Source organism: Trichosurus vulpecula, chromosome 1 (assembly GCF_011100635.1).
Source record: "Trichosurus vulpecula isolate mTriVul1 chromosome 1, mTriVul1.pri, whole genome shotgun sequence".
Lineage (NCBI taxonomy): Eukaryota > Metazoa > Chordata > Mammalia > Diprotodontia > Phalangeridae > Trichosurus > Trichosurus vulpecula.
In genome coordinates, this window is record NC_050573.1 from 469,456,488 (window position 1) to 469,483,477 (window position 26,990).

The 26,990-nt window shown below is 38.2% G+C and overlaps 1 protein-coding gene across 1 annotated transcript in view; it reads right to left on the reverse strand.

Annotated features, from left to right (window-relative positions):
- Positions 1-26,990, reverse strand: part of ERAP1 (endoplasmic reticulum aminopeptidase 1) — a 47,965-nt gene that overhangs the window by 13,379 nt on the left and 7,596 nt on the right. Inside the window, exons 2-12 of the mRNA XM_036768180.1 lie at positions 15,963-16,527; positions 15,595-15,733; positions 12,793-12,927; positions 7,939-8,059; positions 6,672-6,826; positions 5,705-5,818; positions 4,605-4,736; positions 3,668-3,799; positions 3,456-3,527; positions 1,429-1,583; positions 408-487 (exon numbers count right to left, since the gene is read on the reverse strand). Coding sequence (XP_036624075.1) covers positions 408-487; positions 1,429-1,583; positions 3,456-3,527; positions 3,668-3,799; positions 4,605-4,736; positions 5,705-5,818; positions 6,672-6,826; positions 7,939-8,059; positions 12,793-12,927; positions 15,595-15,733; positions 15,963-16,498 — 1,771 coding nt within the window. The 5' untranslated portion in view covers positions 16,499-16,527. The remainder of the gene's footprint in view (positions 1-407; positions 488-1,428; positions 1,584-3,455; positions 3,528-3,667; positions 3,800-4,604; positions 4,737-5,704; positions 5,819-6,671; positions 6,827-7,938; positions 8,060-12,792; positions 12,928-15,594; positions 15,734-15,962; positions 16,528-26,990) is intronic.

Genomic DNA, 26,990 nt, shown 5'->3' on the forward strand with positions numbered 1-26,990 from the left:
CAATAGAAAATACCCAGCACTAGTTCTAATCTACTATGTTCCAAGACTTAGGAGATCTATGAAGAAAATGCAACCTGTTCTTAGCATACAAATAAAAAGTTATAACACAGCAATGCGATCAAAGATTTCAGACTTTTCCACTAGAAATCCTACCACTACCATCAGTATATCACTCAATGTTTTTAAGACTTGTTTGACAGGAACTTGGATTTTTTTTCAGCTGTATGGTTTTTAACCTCAAATTCCCCACTTTAAGTGGAAGGCCAGAGACCTGATTAAAATAGATCTTAAAAAGAAAAATGCCATTGAAAGAAGACTATATTTTAAAGAAGAAAAATTAACTCCTCAGAAACATTTTGTCAAGGGCTTCTCATTAAATTAGATTGGTCACTGCAATAACAAATTACCTGTTTTTGTTCTTAGCAAAAATCTTTCAACTTTGTCTGATTTGCTGGTAATGTATGACAGTGGAACATGCCACAGGTACCTACAAGAAAAAGGGAAGTGTTGGTTATTTTAGTAGGGATTAATATAGTTAACTGTTACAGGCAGTAACACAAAATGTCATTGGCATATTCTCTAGCACTTACCAGAGTTCCCCAGAGTTTATCACAGTGCCTGCCACATAGTAAACAATTAATAATTGACTCATGTTTGTGTTGGAAGTACCACAGTCCTATCCGTTAATGCTGAACAATTCCAGCAAAAATTTGACCCAAAGTGAGTATTCAAAGTTAGTAGGCCATTCATTGGCTTAAATGGCTAAAAAAATGGCTGAATGGCTAAAAGATGAGAGATAGACACACAGAGAGAAAAAGAGACAGAGACATAGAGAAAGAAAAAGAGAAGAAAGAGGAGAAGGGGAAGGATTTATCTAATGTCAATCAAAATACACTATGTTTTTTTCCAGTGAGATCCCAGGTAGATCTGGTTTGGCAAAAAAAAGTCCCTTAAACTTGACCAGTTTTTCACAGAGGATCAGGAATTAACCTGGATCAAGGCTCAACAATGAATTTCCCATTCCTGAACTCTCATCTCCTCAAAACGAACCATTATAACTTAATGGCAACTGCCCAGATCGAAACTAAATTCATACAAGTGACCTCAAGTTATCCTCAATCCAATCCAATTCAACAAGCATTTATTAAGCTTATTTACTAGGTCACAGACACTGTGTTAGGCTCTGGGGATACAAAGATGAGATAAAACAGTCTTTACCTCCATCCCATCAAACACTTAATGTCAGTACTAACCATTTTAACTGAGGTTACTTAAATTCAAAGAACACATAGAATGTAATGGAAATAGTTAAACTATAAAAAAATTACCAGAGAGAAGGAAATTTCATTTTCAAGTCAAGTGAAAAATCATGTGTACAACTTGGACATTACACGAAAAACAAAATAAGTTACATTTAATAAACATTACCCAGTTTCCGCAGAGTGACTGGCTCCCTTCCTATAGAGTTCTTGCTTTATATGGACATTCTTTCCTCTCATGGTGACAGTGATCAGTGGAAACCCTTTCTGTAGTGTCCATGTGTTCATCATGGCTTTTACATCAACAACCTCCTGGCTCCAGTGCTATTTAATTATAAACAGACAAAGCATTCTCTTGGACTCAGCTCTAAAGAAAGATCAGTGAAGACTAAATGATGCTCAAAAGGGATGACCACAGGCTGATGATCATGGTCAATGAAGAAGAGAAACCAGTTGGTTCTGCAAGGCCTACATAATTCTATTAAAATCAATACAGGGAAGGTGATAGAAAATCTGCAATTTTCAGGCTCTCTTAGAGCAGTAAAACAAGCTCTGGTTTTCATACACTTCTAAACTATAACAAGCCCACAAGGAGTTATGTTCCTAATGCTAACCAAGCTTTCAAAGAATACTTATTCAGTAGATAGCACACAACTGAAAAGAGGTTCCTGCAAACTAGGGAACTCTGGTGAAGACTTGTGGAAAGAGTCCTCTAATGGGAGTCAAGGCATCTCAGTTCAATATGTCTCTGCTGCTCACTAGCTATGTGACCTAGACCAAGGTATTCTTTGAACCTTGGCCATCTCATAGATAATAATGGAGTTAATAATGCTTTCATACTATCTATATCAGGGAATTAAATGAGAAAATGGATGAAGGATACCTTCAACTGCTTAAATGTGAGTTATTGTTATTGATAATATAATCATTGCATGAATATACTAAAGAAGTCAGGGAGGGGGAGAGAAAAATAGAGTGGAAGAAAAAAAAATCAGAAATCCCTAATAGCAAATCTTTTGGCAATGCCTAACCTGGACTTAAAAGTCTTCAGATAATCAGAGAATACCGTATGAGCAGTTCTTAAAAGTTTATGATACATGTACAGAAATATTTATAGCAGCTCTTTTTGCGGTGGCAAAGAATTGGAAATTGAGGGGATGCCCATCAATTGGAGAATGGCTGAACAAGTTGTGGTATATGAATGTAATCGAATACTCTTGTGCTATAAGAAATGATGAACAGGCAGACTTCAGAAAAACCTAGAAAGGCTTGCATCAACTGACACTGAGTGAAGCGAGCAGAACCAGGAAAACATCATATACAGTAACAGCAACATCGTGCAATGACCAGCTTTGATAGACTTGGCTCTTCTCAGCAATGCAATAATCTAAGACAATTCCAAAAGGCTTATGATGGAAAATGCAATCCACGTCCAGAGAAGGAACTATGGAATCAAAATGCAGATAGAAGCATACTATTTTATCTTTTGTTTTTTGTTTTTTTCTTTCTCTTTTATTCTGATTTTTTCTTTCACAACATGACTAATGTAGAAATGTTTAATATGATTGGACATGTAGCCTAAATCAAATTGCATTCCATCTTGGGGAGGGGGGAGGGGAGGGAGAGGGAAATTTAGAACTCAAAATCTTATAAAAGTGAACGCTGAAGACTAAAAATAAATTAATAATAATAATAATTTATGATTTCTATATATTTTAATAGCCAAGTAAATTAGATTTACTCATGTAGTTGCTTATTGTTGTTGTTCAAGACTTTGCACACCTGTGCAGTGATTTGCCCAGGGTCACACAGCTAGTAAGTGTCTGAGGCCAGACTTGCACTCAAGAAGACGAGTTTTCCTGGTTCCAAGCCCAGTGCTCTATCCACTGCACCACCCTGCCACCCTGAGACAATGGTACTGACCCACTAAGGGCTGATGCTATTGGATATTCATTCCTTTGCAAAGAATGAAGTTAAAGTAAATCATATGAATGAAATATATTTCCAACAGAGGTTGTGGAATCTACTTTAACTTTTCAGGAAAAAAAAAGATCAAAAATTATCTCTCAGTTCTGATCTACGTTCGTTCTTTCTTGGAGACAGACCAGTGGGTGAAATTAGCTCAGGAAGCCTGACATAGACTTATTCTTCTGAAAGCAAAAAAGAAAAGAGATAAGAACAGATATAAGTGCTTACCGAAGGAGAGGATGTACGTTGGCTTCTTGAGCAAAATCCATCTGTCTTTTGTGTGTCACCTGTGGGACAGATCTGATAAAAAAAATTTTTTTTAAACACAAATCACTGTTCTTTCTGTAGAACATATGGTTCTTTTTATGATTAACATAATGGGGTGCTTGTGATAACAGGCTCTCCAATTCTCAGCCTTGCTTTTTGACAAGGATACTTACATTTGTCATACTATTCCACAGATCCTCATTTTTGGTGTTCTTATAACTGTATTTCTGGAGATATTGCACAATGCCAGCTTTGAATACATCTGCACTAAGATAGTCCCTTAGCATATTCAAGATACAAGCTCCCTGCCAAGAAAATTTAAAAAAAAAACTCATCTCAATTTGATCTTAAGAGTATGTGCCATAGCTGTCTTTTTTTAAAAAGTGTTCAAAATCACTGCTGTAAATGTTAATGCAAAGTAGTCTTAAATAATTATATTCAATGGGTTAAACACATTTTTCAGGAAAATTATTTATCGTAGGCATTTAGTCTAGTGGTATCTTCAGTAATATGCTATTCATTGCAATTTCCCTTGGCAGGACAAAGGAGAGAATTTTCACCAGCCAAATCTTGATTCCTGATATGGATGAATGGACTCGAGGTCAACCACTACTAGCTTTGGGATACTGCACCCTCACCTTCCCTCCCCACCTAAAAAGTCTCAATTCAATTAACATCAACACATTTATTAGGTGTCTACTACATGAAACACATTGTGCTCGATTCTAGGGGTACAAAGATAAAAAATTATGGTCCCTGCCCTCAAGAAACTTACATTCTGCTGTGGAGGGAGAGGGTGGAGGGTGAAGGGTGGCAAAAAATAGTAATTACATTAATACAAAATGTGGAGTTTCTATGAATTTTATAAACTACAACTCAACCCTGGAAACATCCAAAATAACACTGAAAATGCTAACTCAATTATTAAATAACCCCCTTTCATTCCTTACATGCTTTATGAATAGAACTAGATACATGCTGCTGATTAAATCTTTGTGAGATAAAGTTGACAATTCATCTTTAGCTGTCATCTGTTGCACACACTTTCATGATGATCACCTCCATACAAATGCACAACTGCAAAGCCAGAAGGCAAGACTGATTTTGTACCTTTTCATAAGAAACATCATCAAACATTTCCCGAATCTCAGCAGGATTCTCTACTGGTGTGGACACAGGATGAGAAGAATTTAATGCATCCATCTCCATGGCATCAAAACATTTTCCAAAGAAATAATCTTCCTAATGAGAAAGGAGGGGAAAAAAAATCACCAGTGGCACACATCTATTTTTTAAGCTTATCTTCATTACTGTCTTGTTTTTTCATCAACTTCTTTTCCAAATATATCCCTACTCAGAGAGCCATCCCTTATAACAAAAATTTATAAAGAAGAATGGAGAAAAGTAGCTCTTCAAAACCAATGCTCACATCAAGTATATGTAATATTGCACTTCCATAGTCTCCTACCTACGCTAAAAGAGGAGTGTGATATGAGCATTATCTACTAAGGTTCCTGACATGCAGACTGGGTTAGATTCTCTTCAGGCCTCAACCCCCCACAGACTAGGCTAATTTGTCCTTAGAAAGTATCAAAGCTAGCTTTGAGACTTGTTTTTTTGGAGGGGAAAGGCTGGGCATATGGTCGCTACTGGGATAAAGGTGGTGTACAAATGAAGCTTCTGTGATGGGCAACCAACATGACATGTGAAAAAAAGTGCAATAGATTGATAGTCATTCGTTATCTTTGATTATCAGACATTCTAAAAGATAAAAAGACACTCTCATGACAATGACAAATTCATATCCATTTTGTAAATAAGTATTTGGATGGAGTCAGTCTTTTTGGCACATATTTTTAAAGCACTTATGAATCTCAATTCACACAACAGACTGACCAGCAGAAAAATATACTCTATCTTTAAGGCTTCTTAGAGCAGATGATCACTAAAGCATCAATAGTAATCTTTCAAAAATGCAATTTAAGGGGCAGCAAGGTGGCACAGTGAGTAGAGCACCAGCCCTGGAGTCAGGAGGACCTGAGTTCAAATTTGGCCTCAGACACTTGACACACTTACTAGCTGTGTGACCTTGGGCAAGTCACTTAACCCCAATTACCCTGCCTTCCCCCCTGCAAAAAATAAAACAAAAATAATATTATAAAAAATGCAATCTAAAATGGAGAAAGCAATTTTAAAATAATGCTACTTACAACTTTCAAATCTGGGTGGGTCACACTGACAGACACGAACTCCATAAACTTTGCAAATCCTTCATTTAGCCAAAGATCATTCCACCATTCCATGGTGACGAGATTCCCAAACCACTAAAAAACAATGCACATAATAATGAATACATTTTACAAGTGGATGGACAGATAGATACAAACATATACACACACATATAAAGTTATCTAGGTAATAAACTTAATAGCAGAAGTTGATTTTTAGAGTTTCTTATATCACTGTATTAATTCAAACATAATGTAGCTAGCTTAATGGGCAGGTAGGTGGCACAGCGCATAACGTGCCGGCCCTAGTCAGGAAAATTAATTTTCCTAAGTTCAAATCTGGCCTCAAGAAAATTATTAGCTGTGTGACCCTGGGCAAGTTACTTAACCTATTTGCCTCAATTTTCTCATCTATAAAATGAGCTGGAGAAGGAAACGGCAAACCACTCCAGTATTTTTGCCAAGAAAACCATGAAATTGGGTCATGAAGAATCAGACACAACTGAAATAAAGCGGGCAACAACAAAAAGCTAGCTTAACAGTAATTTTTATAAGTCATTTATCAAAAACAAAAGAAGTATCCTTTAAAAGTACATGGCATGATAGTGCTTGGAAGGAAAAATGTAATCCCAGGGATCAATAGATCAATAGCAAGAAGGGATTCAAAGGTCATCTGATCCACGTCCTCATTTTGCAGATGAGTAAACTGAGATCAATATCTTACCCAAGGTAGCAAGTGACAAAGCTGAGATTTGAACTCGAGTCTGGTGACTCCAAGTTCAATAGTCTTTCCATTACACCATGTTTCCTGCAAATGTGATCATTTTACTTTCAAGGAACACTTTTTTGAAAGATCTAAATGAAAACATTACAAAAATTCTGCCAAATCTGCCAGGCAGTTATTTCAAACACCCTTTGCTCTCTTGTAGCTGGAAGACACATGCATTACCTGGTGGGCCAGTTCGTGGGCTATCATCATGGTGATCCCAAGTCTACTGGAAGCAGAGGATATTGCAGTGTCATACAACAGTCCAGTTTCTCTGTACGTTGTCAGTCCCCAGTTTTCCATGGCACCAGATTCAAAGTCAGGGATGGCAGCAAGATCTAAAGATAATGGTTTAACATACCATTTTGCTTTCCTCTTGTCACAAACTAACTAGCATCACAAGGCACACTAACCTTCAATAGTTTTGGTGCCTAGAGCTAAAGTAAAGCAAAACAGACAAACAGACCTCAGGGACCATCTGATTTAGGGGGTTCTCAACCTGGTGTTTGTGAACTTGTTTTTAAAGGATATTGAACACTTTATTTCAATATAATTAGCCTCCTTTGTAAGCCTTTGTAAATGTATTTTACTTTATGCACTTAAAAACAATATTCTAAGAAGGAATCCACTAAAATGGAAATATTCTTTGCATGATTGCATAGGTATAACCTATTGCACATGTAGAACAAATTGTTTACCATGGTGGAGAGGGAAAAGGAGGGAGAGAATTTGGAACTCAAAAAAAAATTTTAATGTTAAAAATTGTTTTTACATGTAATTGGGGGTAAAATATTATTAAAGTTGAAAAAAAAGAAGGGATCCATAGACTTCAGATTGTCAAAGGGTCCATGACACACACACAAAAGGTTAAGAACTCCTTACCTAACTCCCTTTTATCTAATTCAACTTTTTGCCCCCAAGGTTATACCTAGTGAATGACAGCACCTCATCTTTCTGTCCTTGGAATCTAGTATTCTGTACACTTCTAGGTGGAAGGAACCCCTTACAGTGAACAGTTTGGGGCTAAATTGTCTTGATCATTGTCCTAAGATACCACTTCATTTTTCATGTAGACATTGGACCAAACAAATAGTTTTAAGGCATCATGTGAGAAAGATAACACATATTCTCTAATATTACTGAAATACATTTTCACAAACTTCTTCAGGGAAAAAAAAATAAACTAGTCAAAGTCTAATAGTTTGATTCATCTTTAAGAATGCCTCCTTATTCTGAGTCTCAGGGACTACACAGGTATCTCTTTTCATGTAAACATGAATTTTCTGCGACGAGTAACAGCGTGGAGATGTACAGAATGGCATGCACACACCAGATTCTTTCATTCTTTGGGGCGGTGATGAGCCAGTAATTCTGTGTTAAGGTCTACTTCTGGGGCTTGGGGGTGCATTCTTATGCTGTGTTTTGTAATCCCTCTGATTAAAAGCTTTACCTTGTTTTGGTAAAGGATATGGAATGTTGAAATAATCCTCATAAAACTCCAGAAGGGTCACTGCAGCGTCCAAGGCATAGCCTGTTTGGTTTATCTTCTCTGGTACAGAATATACAGAAACCTGGGGGAAAAGGCATTTGAGTATATCAAATAATTCAGCCACTTCCAACTACAACCAGGAAGAGGAGCAGAACCTCTATCCAGAGACATCAGTGCTCATCCAAAATTCAAAAGGACAACGAGTGAGTGGCTGGCATCTGCAGTAACTAAGAAAAAAAATCCTTGTCAAATTTTTTAGATGATAAAACTGGTGGCTTAAGAAAAGTTGGATTTGTACACGTCTTCTGAATAACAGAGCCCAAGTCATTTACAAAAGTACTGTGTGATAGAATGATGACTATCAGTTGCTTTAGATATATTTGTTTGCATGTTGTTTCCCCCACCCCTTGCTCCTTGAGGACAGGGACCCTTTTGCCCCTTTTTACATTCTCAGCATTTAGCACTGTGCCTGATACATAGTAGGTGCTTAAAAATGTTAATTGATTGACATATGATTACTCCACCTTTTTAAAATGTGCAGAGTAAATCATTACAGCTCCTATGCATAATTTGATTAGTGGCTGCTTCTTTCTCATCCAGCTAAACAGACAGAAATATGTAGTGGTACTTTTGTCCTTTTTTGTTGATTTTGTTTTGCTTTTCAAACAAAGGAACAGACAACTTCAAATCAAAGATATAGCCGTTATTTTACTGCATATGGTTTGGGTCAAGGCTGGCTTTATCACTTCTCTGTTCCATTTCAATACCTCTGAAAGCACCTGATGGTGTTATTCCACTGCTCAAGAAGCTTTCATGGTTCCCTATCACCTGTAATATAAGAATATAAACTGAGACAGCTAGGTGGCACAGTGAGTAGAGCACCGGCCCTGGAGTCAGGAGGACCTGAGTTCAAATTTGGCCTCAGACACTTGCACACTTACTACCTATATGACCTTGGGCAAGTCACTTAACCCCAACTGCCCTGCCTTCCCCTCTCCAAAAAAAGCAAACAAACAGATAAGAACATAAACTCCTCATTTTGGTATTTAAAGCCCTTCACAGTTGGGCTTCAGTCCATTTTGGCAGATATTCCACAAAACTCTACTTGGCATACTATGTTGCCGTGCCCTGAATGGGGCTTTCTCTTGCTCCTCCATTCCTTTGCCTGGGCTGGTCCCCATACCTGGATGAATTCAGTCTCTACCTCTTAGAATCTTTAGTGTCCTTCAAAACTCATTTCAGGTGCTACTTCCTCCCAGAAGCTTTCCCTCATGCCCCTAGAATCCCTCATCAAATGACAGTATAGTCATTTATTTATGTAAATATTGTTTGCTCCCCCACCCTCCACCCGTATCCCAAGTAGAATGTAAACTCCTTGAAGGTAGTTCTTTCTCATTTTGTTAGTATCCCCAGCACCTAGTACAGTACTGTGAACATAGTCAGAGTTTAATAAATGCTTGTGGAATTAAAATAAATTCCAAATGACAAATATAGAAGCTATAAGGTAAGTAACAAATGTTATTATGGTTTCAGGTGACACACTTAACAATAATGTTTAAATGACAAATGTGCAAAGAATAGTCATCAATGGATAGTTGTTAGCTGATATGTAGACAGAAAGGCAAAGATGGGGCTGTTTCCACAATCCGGCCAGCAGCTTCTGTGGGGGTATAAGATCCATCCACAGCCAGCACCCAGAAAGCTGCCAACAGTACAGGTTCTTTTGATCTGCTTAACTAAGGAAAGCAAGGTGAAGGGGTTGGCAAGTTTACTTTAATCCAGCATACAGACAACATTTACTTAGTTCAGGGGAAAAAACCAGCATCCTGAACTTCAGAACAAAATACAAACACATTACAAACATCAACAGACAGACCAAATACAGATTCATAGTTACCAACATCTAGGTTCAGCCCGGGAGCTCAGAACAAGGGCTGGCCCAGAGTCACGCACCACCACTGCTGCAGCAAAGAGCTCCAAAGAAGAGACAGCTAACCCCTGGTTTTATATCTTTTTCAGGGTCAGGGGTGAGTCACACATTCGACTCACCCATATGACCTAGAATCGTCACAAAGAGGAGACTTAAACCCACGTGGTCTAAAAGCCTCTGCTGTCCCAGACATGTAAACTAGGCCCTCCCTGGAGTTAGCCCCACCCTGGGCCCCACCTTAGTTGCCAATCCACACCCACATAGGTTTTATACCTAATAGGGGTTTGGGCCTGGGGCTTAGCACTTAGTAAGACTCAGTGAAATACACTGAATTACTCAAAGCAAACTAAAGTCAAACTCTTCAAGGGCACTTGTTGAACTAAGTGCTAAGGAGCCCATTTTGCTTACCAACACAGGGGCACAAAGTAAATTATATGATCTGGAGGTCAGCTCCTTGAGAGCAGGGATTGTTTACTTTTTATTTTATCCCCTGCACCTAACACAATATAGTACCTAGCACAAAGGAGGCATTTTATAAAAGTTTATTGGTTAATGGATGGAAGAGTGTCTTAGAGGATGGAAAATTGGGGATACTTGTTAAAATGGCAATGTCAAGTTGGGTGGAGGGCCCAAGATAGAGAGGGAATTTTACCAATGAAGTCAAGATGGGAGCCTCATTGCAAATTTAAATATTTTTAATTGTTTTAAATTTTTAAATTTTTTATTTTAAATTTTTAATTTAAAATTTTAATTTAAAATAATTAAAATGTTAATATTTAAATTTAAATATTTAAGAGCTTCAATAGCCTCCCCACCCCTAATCCCCTGAGTCACTCTGCCAAAATAAGGCCTGTCATTCCAAGCAACTGGGAGTCTGATTATCAACTAGGCATCAATTCCCCAAATGTCTATTCCCAACTCCCCCACCCCCACCCCCCAGCATGAATCAGCACTAGTTCTCAACTTTGACTGCACACCAGGTCCAGGTTCCCTATTCCCTACTATCCCCATACCACCCACCCTCACTCACACCCACTTCTGCAATGCCTGGTCCTGCTTGATTCAGATAAGGACTTCATAAAAATCCACTGGGCTTTACCAGTTAGGGTACCCCTTTTTCATCAGAGATCTCTGAGGGACCTGATCTGTTTCCATTCTCCCTGACTCCCCTTCTGATTGTATCTTCCCTCAATATATCTAGCTGGATAAACTTTCTCATTGTTGACACCTTTATCTTGCTGTGTTCTGTATTAGGGTACTCTGGCCTTCCTTGTACTACACTTTGAGACTCCAAACCTCAATTGAACTACATTAAGATCAAATATGACAAAAAATGATATAAAATTTTTAAATAAAACATTATCAAGGAGACCATAGCGACATGTCACAAAAATTATGCACTATGACCAGGTTTGTCATACTAGGAATAGAGGCCTGGTTCAATATTAAATAACTATAAATATAACTGACCATATTAATGACAGGAACAATAAAAATTATATGATTATATCAACAGATGCAGAAAAGACTTTTGATAAGATACAACACCCATTCCTGTTTTGAAAACGCAGAAAGCATTAGAATAAACAAATCTTTCCTTAATATTGTAAGTGCTATCTATTTAAAAAACAAGAGCCAGCATTATCTACAATGGGGATAGACTAAAATCCTTTCCAATAAGATTAGGGATAAAGCAATGGTGTCCATTATCAGCATTACTATTCAATATAGTGCTGGAAATTCTAGCTGAAATAATAAAACAAGAAAAGAAATTGCAGGAATAAACATATGAAAAATAGAAACAAAATTATTGCTTTTTGCAGATGATAAGATTGTTTACTTAAAAAATCTTAGCTAAGAAATTAATTGAAACAATTAACAATGTCAGCAGTTGCCAATTATAAAGTTGCTGATTATAAAATGAACCTGCATAAATTATCAGCATTTCTTTATATTACCAACAAAATCCAGTAGGATTAGAATGTAAATTCCTTGAGGACAAGGTCTATCATGCTTAACTGAATTTGTATCTCTAATGTTCATCACACTACTTGGCACATAATAGGAACTTAATAAATGTTTTACACATCTATTAATGCGAGAGAGAGCTAAGGGTAATTATGATCTGGAGGTTAAAAAAAATAGAACCAAAGAAAAGACCATGTATAGGAAGAAAATAAGAAACTTTAGGGGATTTGAGTAAATCAAACTTCAGGGAAACAGCTTCCAACTGAACCCAGAGAAACTACCAGGAAGCTTTATTTTCAGCATGGGAGGAAGGAGAGACTAAGAGGACAGTCCTAGGGATAAAAAGTGGGAATTAAGGGAAGAAATCAAATTAATGTGTTAAACTGACAAACCTATACAACTACATGTACCTACAATTTGCTTAACCTATACATAGTCCAAGATTATTCATACTGCAACAACAAAAAAACAATAATTCACTTAAAATAGCTTGTTAATAAAGTGTATTGAATAGGAACAAAGAAAGAGGTAAACCTGTGGTCCCAAGGCTGCAGAAGAAAAAAGAATCTCTTTTAATTAGTTGGATAAGGAAAGAAGAGAAGTTCAACAGGAAGTATCAGTCAGCTTCTGTTAGAAGGTGCCTCTGGAATTTTCACTATGGCAGCAACAGAGACAAAGTAGAGACAAAGAACAATTAAATAGAGAATTAGCTCTAAGTTAGGTTTGTTCTGGGTGCCCAGTCTTCAGTAATATACTATTTGGGAGGGACTCTGAAGCCTAGTAGTAAAGATATACTTCTAAGCCAGCCTTGTAATCCTCAGTTAGGCCTGTTAATCAATAGCATTTACTGAGTACTTACTATGGCAAACTCAAAATATTATATAAAAAGGACAGGTTTTTGACAGCCTTAGATTTACCTTGACTCCACTTTTGGTCATCTTGCTGACAGACTCGAAATCCGAAATAATAAAAGCAACAAGGTAAGTGCTCATCTTCACAGTGACATCAAAGTGGTCCTCTATTAGTCCTTCAGCAATATTCACGGATTTCACCTAGAATCAGGACACCTTCAATCATTAAATATTTCAAAGCATCACAATAAAGGTAAAACAATAATTTTAAATGGTGCATCAAAAATTTGATAAAATATAAGCTCCTTGAGGGCAGGGATTGATTTCGCTTTTGTCTCTGTATCCATAACACCTAGCCAAGGGCTTGGCATATAGGAGACATTTAATAAATACTTCTTGATGGACTAATCAATATTATGTGGCACTTATATTTCCTATAGTTTCTTTCATGTTCTTTTCCAATATCTACGAAAATACCTTAAAAATTAAGGGTAGGATACACATACACAAAGAGACAGCCGCAGAGAACCATTCATGTCTAATTAGTAAGCCAGATCACCATATAGGTAATGCAAATGTGAACAATCTAGAAGAAACAAGTAGAAGAATCAAAGCAAACTGAGCTAGCTCCCTGATTCTGCTAAAATGTGGTTTACTTGTTCATAGAAATAGCTTGTGAGGAAATTCAGAAATATCACATCCTATTTTTCCTAGTTCTACATAGAAAGCTAAAGCTAATCTCTCCCTAATCCTATTCCTACAAGTCTCTCACAAAGTTTTGTCTTTTTCAATATGGAACTAGCTCACTGACATAGATGAAGGATGGAGACTTGGGAGGAGTTTCTTAAGCATAACCAATCAAAAAGTATGGCTGTTCTTCTTGTTAATAGTCATCCCTCCTACACCTAAATAGACAGAGGGTTGAGCCATTTCAACTACCTTCTCTTGCCCCAGCCAAAGAAGTCCTTTAAGCTCAATGAGGTCCCTTTGAAGATAGCCCACATCTGGAGAAAAAGGTAAGCATTTGAGGTTGGTCCTAAACAAATTTTTGTAATAGGTGGTTTATCTTTGGTACCTTCTCAATCTCTCACTGTGCTTTTCTGTCACATATTGGTGTCTTTATTCCCTAACCCCCCAAATCCTTCATGATACTCCATGTTTTGCTACTTTACCCAAACCAGCCTCTAAAAACTCCTAAACTATCTTTCCTTCCTCTCCTCATCAAAGAATTTCATTCCTTTGCTCAACTTAATTCAACATTTAAGTAACATCCATGTGCACAGTCCTGATCTAAGCAGCTGGGAAACAGAGATAAAAAGAGATAATCCCTGCTCTCATGAGACATATACTGTACCAGAATGAAGTCAACAAGAATCAACTAGCACCAACACTAGGTATTAGGAAAACACTCTGATTTAACTAATTTCCATTGACTACCCACTCCTCATTGGGGTGACTGCCACATTCTTTTATCATTCCGCTAGTATATGCATTTTAATATTTCGTAAGGAAAATTCTAGTTAAGATATATGTGTGTTTACACGAAATGTCCAAGGACTAAGGACTAGTGGGAAAATGATGACTGAGTCAGAGTTCCCTAGAGGCCTGTTGTAGAGCTTTGAATTTCATCTTATTCTTCTTAGAATTTTTATCAAGACTTAGATTAAGAAATGGGAACTATTGCCTTAGGCAAGTCACTCAAACTATTCTGAAACTCAGTTTCTTTATCTGTCAAAAGAAGGGATTGTATTAGTCAGAAGTTGTTAACATGGGGTATATGAATTTTTAAAATTATCTTGATAGCTGTATTTCAGTATAATTGGCTTCCTCTGTAATCCTATGCATTTTATTTTATGCATTTAAAAACACAATTTTGAGAAGGGGTCCATGCGCTTCATCAAACTGATACAGAGATGGTTATGGACCGAAGGAATCTCTAAGGTCCCTTTAACTGATTGACTAATGTCCCTATTACTACAAAATTAGAAGAAACACTGGTTGTATTTTGATTTTTGATTAAACATATTTAAATATTCCTTTTTTCAAGAAAAATTATGTTGTTACCCATTTTCATACTATATTAACATCAAGTGGAGCCAATAATATTATCTCCACTCACCTATTTCTGTTTCTCTAACACTCAGCTTATTGTAAAATATATCTGTAGAAAATATATAGGAGCAGCTAGGTGGCCCAGTGAGTTAGAGTGCTGGCCCTGGAGTCAGGAGGACCTGAGTTCAAATGTGGCCTCAGACACTTGACACACTTACTAGTTGTGTGACCTTGGGCAAGTCATTAACCCCAATTGCCCTGCCTTTCCCATATATATATATATATGTGTGTGTGTGTGTGTGTGTGTGTGTGTACATATATATATATATAATTTTGCTAGGTTATTATATATATGCACACATATATATAATAACCTAGCAAAATTGCTCCATTTTTAGAAAAAAATATATTGAAATTTAATTTTTTAATTAAAATTTTAAAAAATTATATTGATTTTTATAAATAATTTAAGATATAATCTCTTCCTAAAATTATATAAAATTTTCTAAAGCATTCTCTTCTTCCCTCTAATTTTGCATCAGTGACTTGAAATGATACAGAAACTCATCCAGACTGCCCCTTAAATAGCAAAGCAATTTTCAGGAAGAAAAATAAGATATCTTTAACTCCAAGAGGGATTCTAGATGCAAATACACCAATTTGATAGAGATATAAAAGAGAACTTGGCGAGAATTTTTTAAAAGTAGACAAGAATAAAAACATAGATTGAATGTGAGCTCTTATTGCAGGACCACAAGGCTATGTCCTTTTCTCATTTTCATTCTTAGAGTAAAAAATAAAGGAACACAAGCTTACTAATGGCATATTGGAGATAGCAAGGTGCCGTGGTTCTCTTCTAATCTTGATTGAGAAGCTAGCTTTAAAGGCTGGTTCATCAAAGCAGGGAAAGGCCATCCGAGCTGAGGTTGGCTCAAACTGTGTGGATGCTAGTATCCTATAATCAAACCAAGTAAAATGAAAAGGTAAGAGACTGAATTTATGGTTATAATTCAAAGTAATATACACCTCCACCCCTTCCCTCCCCATTCTCTCACTCCCCATTGGCAACTCCATTGAGTAAAGAATAAGAGTGGAGGCAAAGAGAAGGAAATTTAAAAGAAAATCTCATTGAATTTTTTTTAAATCATTGGGGCCTTTTTATTTATTTTAGAAAAAAAAATTACCTCACTTCTCCCTTTTGAGTTCTATAAGAACTTTTATAAAATCCACGGAAAGTCTCAGAAAGAGGGGCAGCATATTCAATAGTAACTATGTACGGACGTCCAGTCTGAAGGGGCTGCTCGGCTACAAGTGCAATTTGCTGACTGTGTGGATGCTCCAGAACAGTCAGTGGCTGCTCTGCCCGATTCTCTTGGCTCTTTTCTCGGAGGGTTGCCCTGGTGATCTGCAGGTGGTGGCCATGCATAATGACGAAACTGGTGGGCTGATTGACGGTGATTTCTACTTCTGTGGCTCCCGAGAATGTCAAAGTCGTGAGATTGGCGTGGATCATAAGGTTATAATGAATTGGAAGGACGTAGTCGGGAAGCCGCATCTTATTCCAAGGAAATGTAGTTCCATTGGTAGCTCTTGGAGAGTCGGTTTCCATGCTTTGGCACCTCGTAGAAGCAAACATGATCAGAATAGCCAACAGTGAAGGACAAAGAGATGATGCAGATAAAAGTGGCACCTTAAGTGGCAAAAAAGCCATCTTGTTCATGCTCCTAAAATCGCCTATTGCCGCAGACCCTTGAAAGCAAAAGAAAGCACAAACATATGTAAATAATGGCGGAAACATAACTAAAGATAGCTTTCCCCTCCTCTGGCCCTTCAGGGTCAACAGGTAATTCTCACTTGCCACCACAAGTACCAGTTATCCCTCAGAAAAAAATCAAATTTACCTTCATGTATCTTTTACTTCATCCAGGAAGAAAGGTTTTCCATTAGTAATAATCATTCTAACACTTACTAAAAGTAATCATTCGACTTTAATGATTAAAGTAAGCAATTGCTTATACTACATACCACAGTAAGATCTAAATGGATATGTGATATGAACATAAAATGTCCTACCAAAAATAGATTAGAATAAGATAGCTTCTACAGCTATAGATATAAAGAGAATTCTTAAATGAGCAACAAGCATTTATTAGGCAGTTACTATGTGATCGGGTAGTGTATATGTGCAGGGGTGTGTTGGAGTCAGCTCAAACAGGCCAGGAGAACTAACCTGTTGATTTATTAATGTGAGCATTTAACACAAAAGAAATCTACAAGCACTACAAGCCAGAGCTTGATTTACCGTTTTTGTCGATTGTCTAGATCTAAGAAAGTGCTGGAGAAAATGTTAATAAGGCAAATTAAATTTGAAAGCGTGTCTTACATATATTCCCCTGCAACACACCACCCCCTTTATATTAGGCACTAGAGTTACAAAGGCAAAAATGAAAGCATGGGAAGGTTGATGTGAACTGATGCGAAGTAAACAGAACCAGGAAAATAATACACGCAATGAGTATAGTAGCATAATCAAAATGAATTAAAAAATACAACGGAGGCCTATGTAACTATAATGACCAAGTTTGGCTTTGGAGAGGAGTTCAAAAAAATATACCTCTCTCTCCTCTTTGAACAAGTGAGGAACTATGGCTGTGAAATATTGCATATAAAACTTCTATCAGACATGGCTAATCAAAATAATAACTGTGAGCATTTCTATAGCACTTTAAGTTTGCAAAGCACTTTACAAATATCTCATTTTATCCTCACAATAAGGTGCTATTATCATCATCATCATTTTACAGATAAGGAAACTGAGAGAGACAGGTTAAATGACTTGCCCGGGATCATGACATTTAGCAAAGTATTTGAGGTCAAATTTGAACTCAGGTCTTCCTGACTCCAGGTCCAGCATTCTACCCACTGTGGCAAGAATTGCTTATTTCCTCTTTCTTTTAATTTTTTTTTTGGCAGGGGGGAAGGCAAGGCAATTGGGGTTAAATAACTTGCCCAAAGTCACACACCTAGTAAGTGTGTCATATGTCTGAGGTCACATTTGAACTCAGGTCTTCCTGACTACAGGGCTGGGGCTCTACTCACTGCACCACCTAGCACTGCACCAAGTAGCTGCCCCAGCTCTTTCTTTTTAAAATCTCTGTTGCAAGGGTTGGCTCTTTAGGTGAGGGAGTAGAAAGGATATATCTGTAAACTAAGGTGATGTAAAAACAAAATACCTAACAAAATATCTCCCCTTTAAAAATGATTGATCAGGGGCAGCTAGAGTCAGGAGCCTGGAGTAAGGAGGACCTGAGTTCAAATCCGACCTCAGACACTTGACATACTTACTAGCTGTGTGACCTTGGGCAAGTCACTTAACCCCAATTGCCCTGCCTTCCCCCCTCCAAAAAAAGACCAAAAAAATGATTAATCAGTTCCAGTCACTAATGATAAATGGTAAGGTATAGTGTTGATTTCTCTGATGATCATTAATAACAAGATATTGATGATTTGTCAAAATAGGAAGTCACAAGTTCACATTATCATTTAAGTTGAGAATAATTTTAACTGTTTATGAGGATTCTTCCATAAACTGTGATCTGTTGGCAAAAAATGTTAGCTGCTTTTTCTTTGATTAGGGTAAGAAATAGGGAAATCTTTGCCTTCCATATTCTTTCCACCTTTCCACAGGCTCAAACAAAGGGGAGAATGAATGGTTCACAAGTATACACTATCTCTCTGGTTTTTAAAGAGTATCAGCTATTACCGATTGAACTATCAGTATATCCTTATGAGGCAAACTGGTGTTAAGACGTCTTGGACTTGGAGTCCCAAAGACCTAGGTTTGAATCCCACCTCTGGTATTTACTGGTTGTGTGACCACAGGTACATTACTGAACATTCCTGAGTCTGTTTCCTCATCTATTAAAAAAAAAAAAAAAAACCAAAAACCTGGAGATCACGATACTGGGAGGACCTGCCTTATAGAGTTTTTGTGAAGTTCAAATGAGTAGGTAGGTAAAGGGCTCTGTAAACTTTAAAGTGTTACATAAACATCAACTATTGTTATATATCAGCAGAGAATCAATGAAAGTAGCACTGGATGGCTATGTTCCACTCCCCTATCACAGCACACATTGCAACTGCACACAATTTCATTTTGCACTGAGTAAGAGCATGACCTGGTGAAGAGTAATTGGTAAAGAGGCAGGCATTTTGTTAAAATTATCTGTTCAAATTTGCTTTGAGAAGGGGAAGAGAATAGCCAGATTTGCTGCTGAACACAAGGAGAAAAGCTATTTCTGTTGAACAGTGATTACGAATGAGTCTATGGATTACAGCCCTTAGTTCAGTCACAGAAGAGATGCCCCTCTTAAAACCTTAGACAAATGTGAAATGGGCAGTGGCTTAATTCCAAAGTAGAAAATCCATTTTATTCCTTCAATCATCCATCATAAGGTTGTTTGTGAGGCTTAAATGAGTTAACACATGTAAAGCATTTTGTAAACATTAATCACATAAATAAAACATAAATGCTAACTTTTTATTTTTGTATTATTATTGTTATCTATCCCTAGCTATTTCATATTTGGCCAATTTCTCCATATCATCAAAGCAGGACACGAGGGTAACAGTCCTTGCCTTCGCAGAACTTAAATTCCATCTAGAAGCCTTTCCCAACCCAAAAACGTATGAGAGACACCTAACAGAAGAGGAATCTAAAAAGATTTTGATGGTTGGAACAAGAGAGCACATCTAACAAGATGAAATTTAGGTACAAATGAAAAAGTCTTGAACTTGGGTTCAAAAAAAATCAAGTGAATAAATACAGGAGGGGAGAAATTTAGCTATAAAAGCAATTCACATAATTAAGACCTGGTAATTTAATTCTAATTTAATTCTCTTAATTCTAGTGCCTTCCCTCTGTTTTAATTATTTCCTATTTATCCTGTATATAGCTTGCTTTGTATATATTTGTTTGCATCTTGTTTCCTCCATTTGACTGTAAGCTCCTTAAGGGCAAGGATTGTCTTTTGCCTCTTTTGGTATCCCCAGTGCTTAACACCATGTGCCTGGCACATAGTAGGCACTTAATAAATGTTTATTGATTAATTTATATTGATTGAGGGAAAATAGCATACCAACATATAAATCGATATAAAATGGATACCATGTAAACACAAGGTAATTTCAGGAAAGGCCTCCTGTAGGAGATGCCACTTGAAGTCTCTTATTTTGAAGGAAGCTAGAGAGTAACAGGCAAAGGGAAGGGGGAGGGGGCTACCAGTATGGGGCTCAGCTTCTGCCAAGGCACAGAGATAAAAGATGAATATCATCTGAGGTTTAGCTAGCAAGGGCAATTTGACTGGACTAGAATGTGTGAAGGAAGTCATCTATAAGCTTGAGAAAAGTAGATTAGAGCTAGGTCATGAAGGACATTAAAGGCCAAAGAAGTTTGTATTTTATTGTAGCGGGGAAGAGCCCAAGCTTCCCTCTCTAATCTCAACTCATTCTGATTTTTTAGCCTTCCTGACACCATTTTTAACAGAATTGGGCCGTGGTCTCATACTCATCCAGTTACCTGGCTTTGTGTCCATCTTCTGTACATTTCTTTTTAAAAGGAGAGTTAGTTGATGACTTCCCTGTGCATCCACATAAGGTCTTTTCAGACAAATCCCATTTTTTCCTTTTTTATTTTTTTGGAATTTTTGTCATTGGAATTGTTTCAGCTAAGTGACATGGTGGCTGTCATATTATTAGACTTTGGGTCAGGAAGACCTGAGTTTGATTCCTGCCTCAGATATTACTAGCTCTGTGACTTTGGCCAAGTCACTCTTTCAGCCTCAGTTTTCTTATTGGTAAAATGGGGATCACAATAGCACCAACCTCACAGAGCTGTTGTTAGGATCAAATAAGATGCATAGGTAGAGCGCTTTGCAAATTTTAAGGTGCTATCATTATTACGTCTTCAAAATTTCATTATTACACATCTCCCATCCCTCCTGGATTGACTTCCCCTACAGCGTTTTAGTCTTTGAACTCTAAAGGCTTTCCTCTGAACCCTTTCCCAGAATCTCCTTTCCCAGACGCTTTTACTCTGTGTCACAAACTAGAAATAAGTAGTCACTTAACCTCAGAGTTCCCATCCTTTCTACCCCTCTCCATTCCATCCTCTACACAGCTACCAAAATAACCTTCTTAATAATTAGATAGACTCAAGCCTAGTTGACAGATTGGACTGAAAGACTGGTAACTAACAAATGGTGGCTAATGTATCTTGACCTAGAGGTCTCTAGTGAAATGGCACAGGGCTCTGTTCTTGTTCTAATTCCACTGAATACTGTTATCAATGATTTGAACAAAAGCATAAATGTGTGGAAGTGCCCCTGAGATTAATATGTCAGTTTTATATGAGTTATCTTACCAGGCAGACGTACCGGACACAGAGTAAGTCTGTTTGCTGAAAGGAGCCAATCAGGAGCCTGCAGTGAGCCAAAGTCTTGCTCATTCCTAGACGCCTTGGCTGGTGTTAGCTGGCTGACCTTGCTGAGCTGTGCCTCCTCCACCCAACTGGCCCAAACCAGCTCCGTGGTCAACTGTTCCTGCAAAATATCCTGCTTCTATGTCCGCCTGTTCCTGAGAAAGGTTGTCTATTCGTTTTCTCAACCTCTCCCTGACCTCCCCTTTGTGGTTTTCAAGCATAAATCTCCCCTTTCTTTCCTGGGCTATGAACCCCTTTATACCTTGTACAGGGGGAGTTTAGCACTAGAGTCTGATTTTCCTCCTAATAAAACTTTTCTACTTTCAACCCAGCTTGGACTCCTGCATTTTCGAGGTGGGTCTCACCCAGCTGGCAAGTAGAATACTGATCAAAGTATGAGCGACAACTAACGGAAGAGGAATCTAAAAAGATTTTGACTAGTTGGAACAAGAGACCACATCTAACAAGATAAACTTTAGGTATAAATGTAAAAGTCTTGAACTTGGGTTCAAAAAAATCAACTGAATAAATACAGGAGGGGAGAAATTTAGCTATAAAAGCAATTCACATGATTAAGACCTGGGAATTTTAGAGAGATTCAGGTTTGGCCAAATGAGATGTTAAACTACATTAATAAAAAACAAAACAATGGCTGGAATAATTCAACTAAATTCAATGGACATTTATTAAGCACTTACTGTGCCTAATGCACTAAACCAGAGTTTAAGAATACTAAAATAAAAGTTTCCCAAGCCAGAGAGGTAATTATTGCCTCTAAGATCAAATATAAGCTCCTTTGTTTACCCTTTTTTAAGTCCCTCACAATGTAGCCCCAACTTATCTTTCCAGCCTTATATTATTACCCCTTTCTGCCCTCTATGGTCCATTGGCTGTTCCTCACACACAGCATTCCTACCTCACCTCTACCTCTTGGAATCTAGTGATTCCTTCAAAACTCTGCCCAAGTGACATCAGTTTTTTCTGATCCCCTTTTCCAGTAGTTAGTGTCCTTCTCCCAAAAAATGCACCTTGTATTTATTTTGCAAATATTTTATATACTTATTCACGTACAAATCATCTTCCCCCAATAGAACATAACAAGCTCCTTGAAGACAAGGACTGCTTCATTTTGTCTTTGTGAATTCCCAATAACTAGCAGAGTGCTCAACAAGTAGTAGGCATTTGATTAGTGCTTGTTAATTGAATGACAGCTCCTCTGTCCTGAGACTGCATTTGGAATACTGTGTATTCAAGTTTTAAGTGCCAAATATTAGGATAGTCTAAGGAAGATCCAGAGAATGGTGGCCGGGATGGTGAGAGGGAATGAAACCATCCCAAACAAGGGTCGGATGATAGAACTCAGTGTGTTTAACCTGACAAAGACAAGACTTAGATTGGACATGAACACTGCCTTTCCATCTGCAGGTGAGCGATTTGACTTTTTCTTACTGCGCATAGAGAGGAGAACCAGGCTCAGTAGTGGGGAAGAACAGAGAAGATCTTGATTTAATAAACAAAAGTATTTTCTAGCCATTAAAATTATTCACTACACCTCTCTGATGCCTCATCACAGCCCAGAGATCATGCCAAGTTATGGAAGGTTAAGCCGTTGAGTACTCACCTGGTAAGAGAATGCATATCTTTTGTTCAGGGACAGTTCCACTAAGAGACTTATCACCAGAGTTGTTCACCATTTGATTAATTTTTATTTTGCCATGGCAACCCATAAAGACCTCTTAAGACACACAGAGGTTGCAATCTGCATCAAACACCCACAAAGGGATTCCTTGAAATATTTAAAGTGTGTAAGAGTGACGGATAATAACAATATCTAGCATTTTTATAGCACTTTAAGGTTTGCAAAACCGAGGCAGACCATGGTTAAATGACTGACCCAGAGTCATATAGATAGTAAGTCTATAAGGTGATCCTTCCTCTAGTCTTCCTGCCTCAAGGTCCACTTCTCTATACACTACACCATAGGTGTCACTTGGGATTTGAGCCCTGGTTCTGCTGTTTAGGACAGCTAGATGGAGCAGTGGATACAGTCCTGGGCCGGGACTCCTTTTCATGAGTTCAAATCTGGCCTCAGACACTTATTGACTGTGTGACCCTGGGCAAGTCACTTTGCCGTGTTTGCCTCAGTTTACTCATATGTAAAACGAGCTGGAGAAGGAAATGGCAAACCACTCCAGTGTCTCTACCAAGAAAACCCCAAATGGGGTAATGAAGAATAAAACACAGCTGAAAAAAAATGACTCAGCAACAACAAATTTGCTACTTAATATCTGTGTGATTGTGACAGACTGTAATTGTTTTTTGGCCCATTTCATAAATGCAATACATCCCAACATATGAAATACTGAACAAAAGGTCCTGAATGAACATTAGGCTTTTTACTATAGTTATAGCATACATTGGAGCCTGGAGACTGGCAGAGTTAAATCAAAAATTGCAATGTCACCTTTGCTTTTTATTTAACCATGCAGTCTCTTATGAGATCCTTATCGTCACCTCTGAAGACAAGTTAGCACCTGAGCTCTCCAAGCATTGAAAACAGGCACTTAAGTCCTTGATGATAGATTATAAAATTAGCCAGACTCTTTCTTTTTTATCTCCCTCTCTTTCCTTTTTTTCCTCCCTCCTTCATTCTTTCAACCAATGTTCAATGTTTAAATATTCCCACGTGTAAATATGGTGTCAGAAGAAAGAGTGTGCTGGTAAATGTTTAACAACTAGGTCTCTGAAAAAAATATATGCAATATTTAAGTTTAATTTACATTATTATTAATATTTTCTCTATCTCTTAAATCTAGAAAAGCAACATAACAATAACTCAAACCCTGATTAATAGCATTTTCTAATTTCAGCTCATATTAAAAATTTAACAGTGGGCACACAGAAAACAAATACACCTTGTTTTCCCTCCCATTGTGGTCCTAGAGCCCTTGGGAATTTTTTTTTTTAATGCAATTTATTTATTTAACATATTTGGTTTTCAGCATTGATTTTCACAACAGTTTGAATTACAAATTTTCTCCCCATTTCTGCCCTCCCCCCCCACTCCAAGGTGGCGTATATTCTGGTTGCCCTGTTCCCCAGTCAGCCCTCCCCTCTATCACCCCCCTCCCCTCTCATCCCCTTTTCCCTTCCTTTCTTGTAGGGCAAGATAAATTTCTACGCCCCATTGCCTGTGTATCTTATTTTTTAGTTGCATACAAAAAGTTTTTTTGTTTTTGAACATCTGATTTTAAAACTTGAGTTCCAAATTCCCTTCCCTCTTCCCTTCCCACCCACCCTCCCTAAGAAGTTGAGCAATTCAACCTAGGCCACACATGTATTATTATGTATAACCCTTCCACAATATTCATGTTGTGAAAGGCTAACTACATTTTGTTCCTTCCCAACCCATCCCGCTTTATTGAATTTTCTTCCTTGACCCTGTCCCCTTTCCAAAGTGTTTGTTTTGATTACCTCCACCCCCATCTGCCCTCCACTCCATCATCCCCCTGCCTTTTATTTTTTTTTTATCTTCCTCCCTCTTCTTTCCTGTGGGGTAAGATACCCAACTGAGTATGTATGGTATTCCCCCTCAGGCCAAATCTGATGAGAGCAAGGTTCACTCATTCCCCCCTCACCTGCCCACTCCCCTCCTCTCCTAGAACTGCTTCCTCTTGCCACCTTTATGGGAGATAATCCACCCCATTCTATCTCTCCCTATCTCCCTCTCTCAGTAAGTTACTCTCTCATCCCTTAATTTCATTTTATTTCTTTTAGCTATCTTCCCTTCATCCTCAACTCACCCTGTGTCTGCTCTCTTTCTTTTACATATATATATACACATACATACACATACATACATATACACATAGATACATGCATACATACACATTCACTTAAATATATACATAAACATATATATATGCATATATATATATGCATATTCCCTTCAACTACCCTAATACTGAGGTCTCATGAATCATACTCATCATCTTTCCATGTAGGAATGTAAACAAAACAGTTCAACTTTAGTAAGTCCCTTGCAATTTCCGTTTCTTGATTACCTTTTCATGCTTCTCTTGATTCTTGTGTTTGAAAGTCAAATTTTCTATTCAGTTCTGGTCTTTTCACTGAGAAAGCTTGAAAGTCCTCCATTTTATTGAAAGTCCATATTTTGCCTTGGAACATGATACTCAGTTTTGCTGGGTAGGTGATTCTAGGTTTTAATCCTAGCTCCATTGACCTCCGGAATATCGCATTCCAAGCCCTTCGATCTCTTAATGTAGAAGCTGCCAGATCTTGGGTTATTCTGATTGGGTTTCCACAATATTCAAATTGTTTCTTTCTGGCTGCTTGCAGTATTTTCTCCTTGATCTGGGAGCTCTGGAATTTGGCAACAATATTCCTAGGAGATTTCTTTTTGGGATCTATTTGCGGAGGCGATCGATGGATTCTTTCAATTTCTATTTTGCCCTGTGGCTCTAGAATATCAGGGCAGTTCTCCTTGATAATTTCCTGAAAGATGGTATCTAGGCTCTTTTTTTGATCATGGCTTTCAGGTAGTCCAATAATTTTTAAATTATCTCTCCTGGATCTATTTTCCAGGTCAGTGGTTTTTCCAAGGAGATATTTCACATTGTCTTCCATTTTTTCATTCCTCTGGTTCTGTTTTATAATATCCTGATTTCTCATAAAGTCACTAGCTTCCACTTGCTCCAATCTAATTTTTAAAGTAGTATTTTCTTCAGTGGTCTTTTGGACCTCCTTCTCCATTTGGCTAATTCTGCCTTTCAAGGAATTCTTCTCCTCATTGGCTTTTTGGAGCTCTTTTGCCATTTGAGTTAGTCTATTTTGTAAGGTGTTGTTTTCTTCAGTGTATTTTTCAGTATTTTTTTGGGTCTCCTTTAGCAAGTCATTGACTTGTTTTTCATGGTTTTCTCGCATCCTTCTTATTTCTCTTCCCAATTTTTCCTCTACTTCTCTAACTTGCTTTTCCAATTCCTTTTTGAGTTCTTCTATGGTCTGGGGCCAGTTCATGTTTTTCTTGGAGGCTTTGGTTGTAGGCTCTATGACTTTGCTGTCTTCTTTAGGCTGTATGTTTTGGTGTTCTTTGTCACCAAAGAAAGAATCCAAAGTCTGAGACTGAATCTGGGCGCGTTTTCGCGTCCTGGCCATATTCCCAACCAACTAACTTGACCCTTGAGTTTTTCAGTGGGGTATGACTGCTTGTAGATTACCGAGTTCTATGTTCTACGTTTGGGGGGGAGGTGCCAGCTCTGTCAGAGCCGCACTCCTCCTTCCCCAAGGACCCCCAGTCCAGACTGGGCTCAGATCTTCGGCAGGCTGTGCACCCCTGCTGTGATCCGCCACTTAATTCCCCCCACCAGGTGGGCCTGGAGCCGGAAGTAACAACAGCTGTAGCTGCCCCACCTCCGCTGCCCCCGGGGCTGGAAGCCGAACCGCGAACTCCTTCCACTCCCGCAGCTTTTCCCACTAACCTTCTCCGCAGTCTTTGGTGTTTGTGGGTCGAGGGGGGACTGGTAACTGCCGCAGCTCACATATTCAGGGCGCTAGGGCCCCCTCCGCCCGGCTTCCGGTCTGGATCGTCCACGCCGCTCAGGCTGGGCTCTGCTCCATTCCGTTCCCAGCTCCCAGCTCCCAGCTCCCAGCTCCCAGCTCCCAGCTCCATGTGGAATAGAGCTCACCCAGAGACCATCCGGGATGTCCTGGGCTG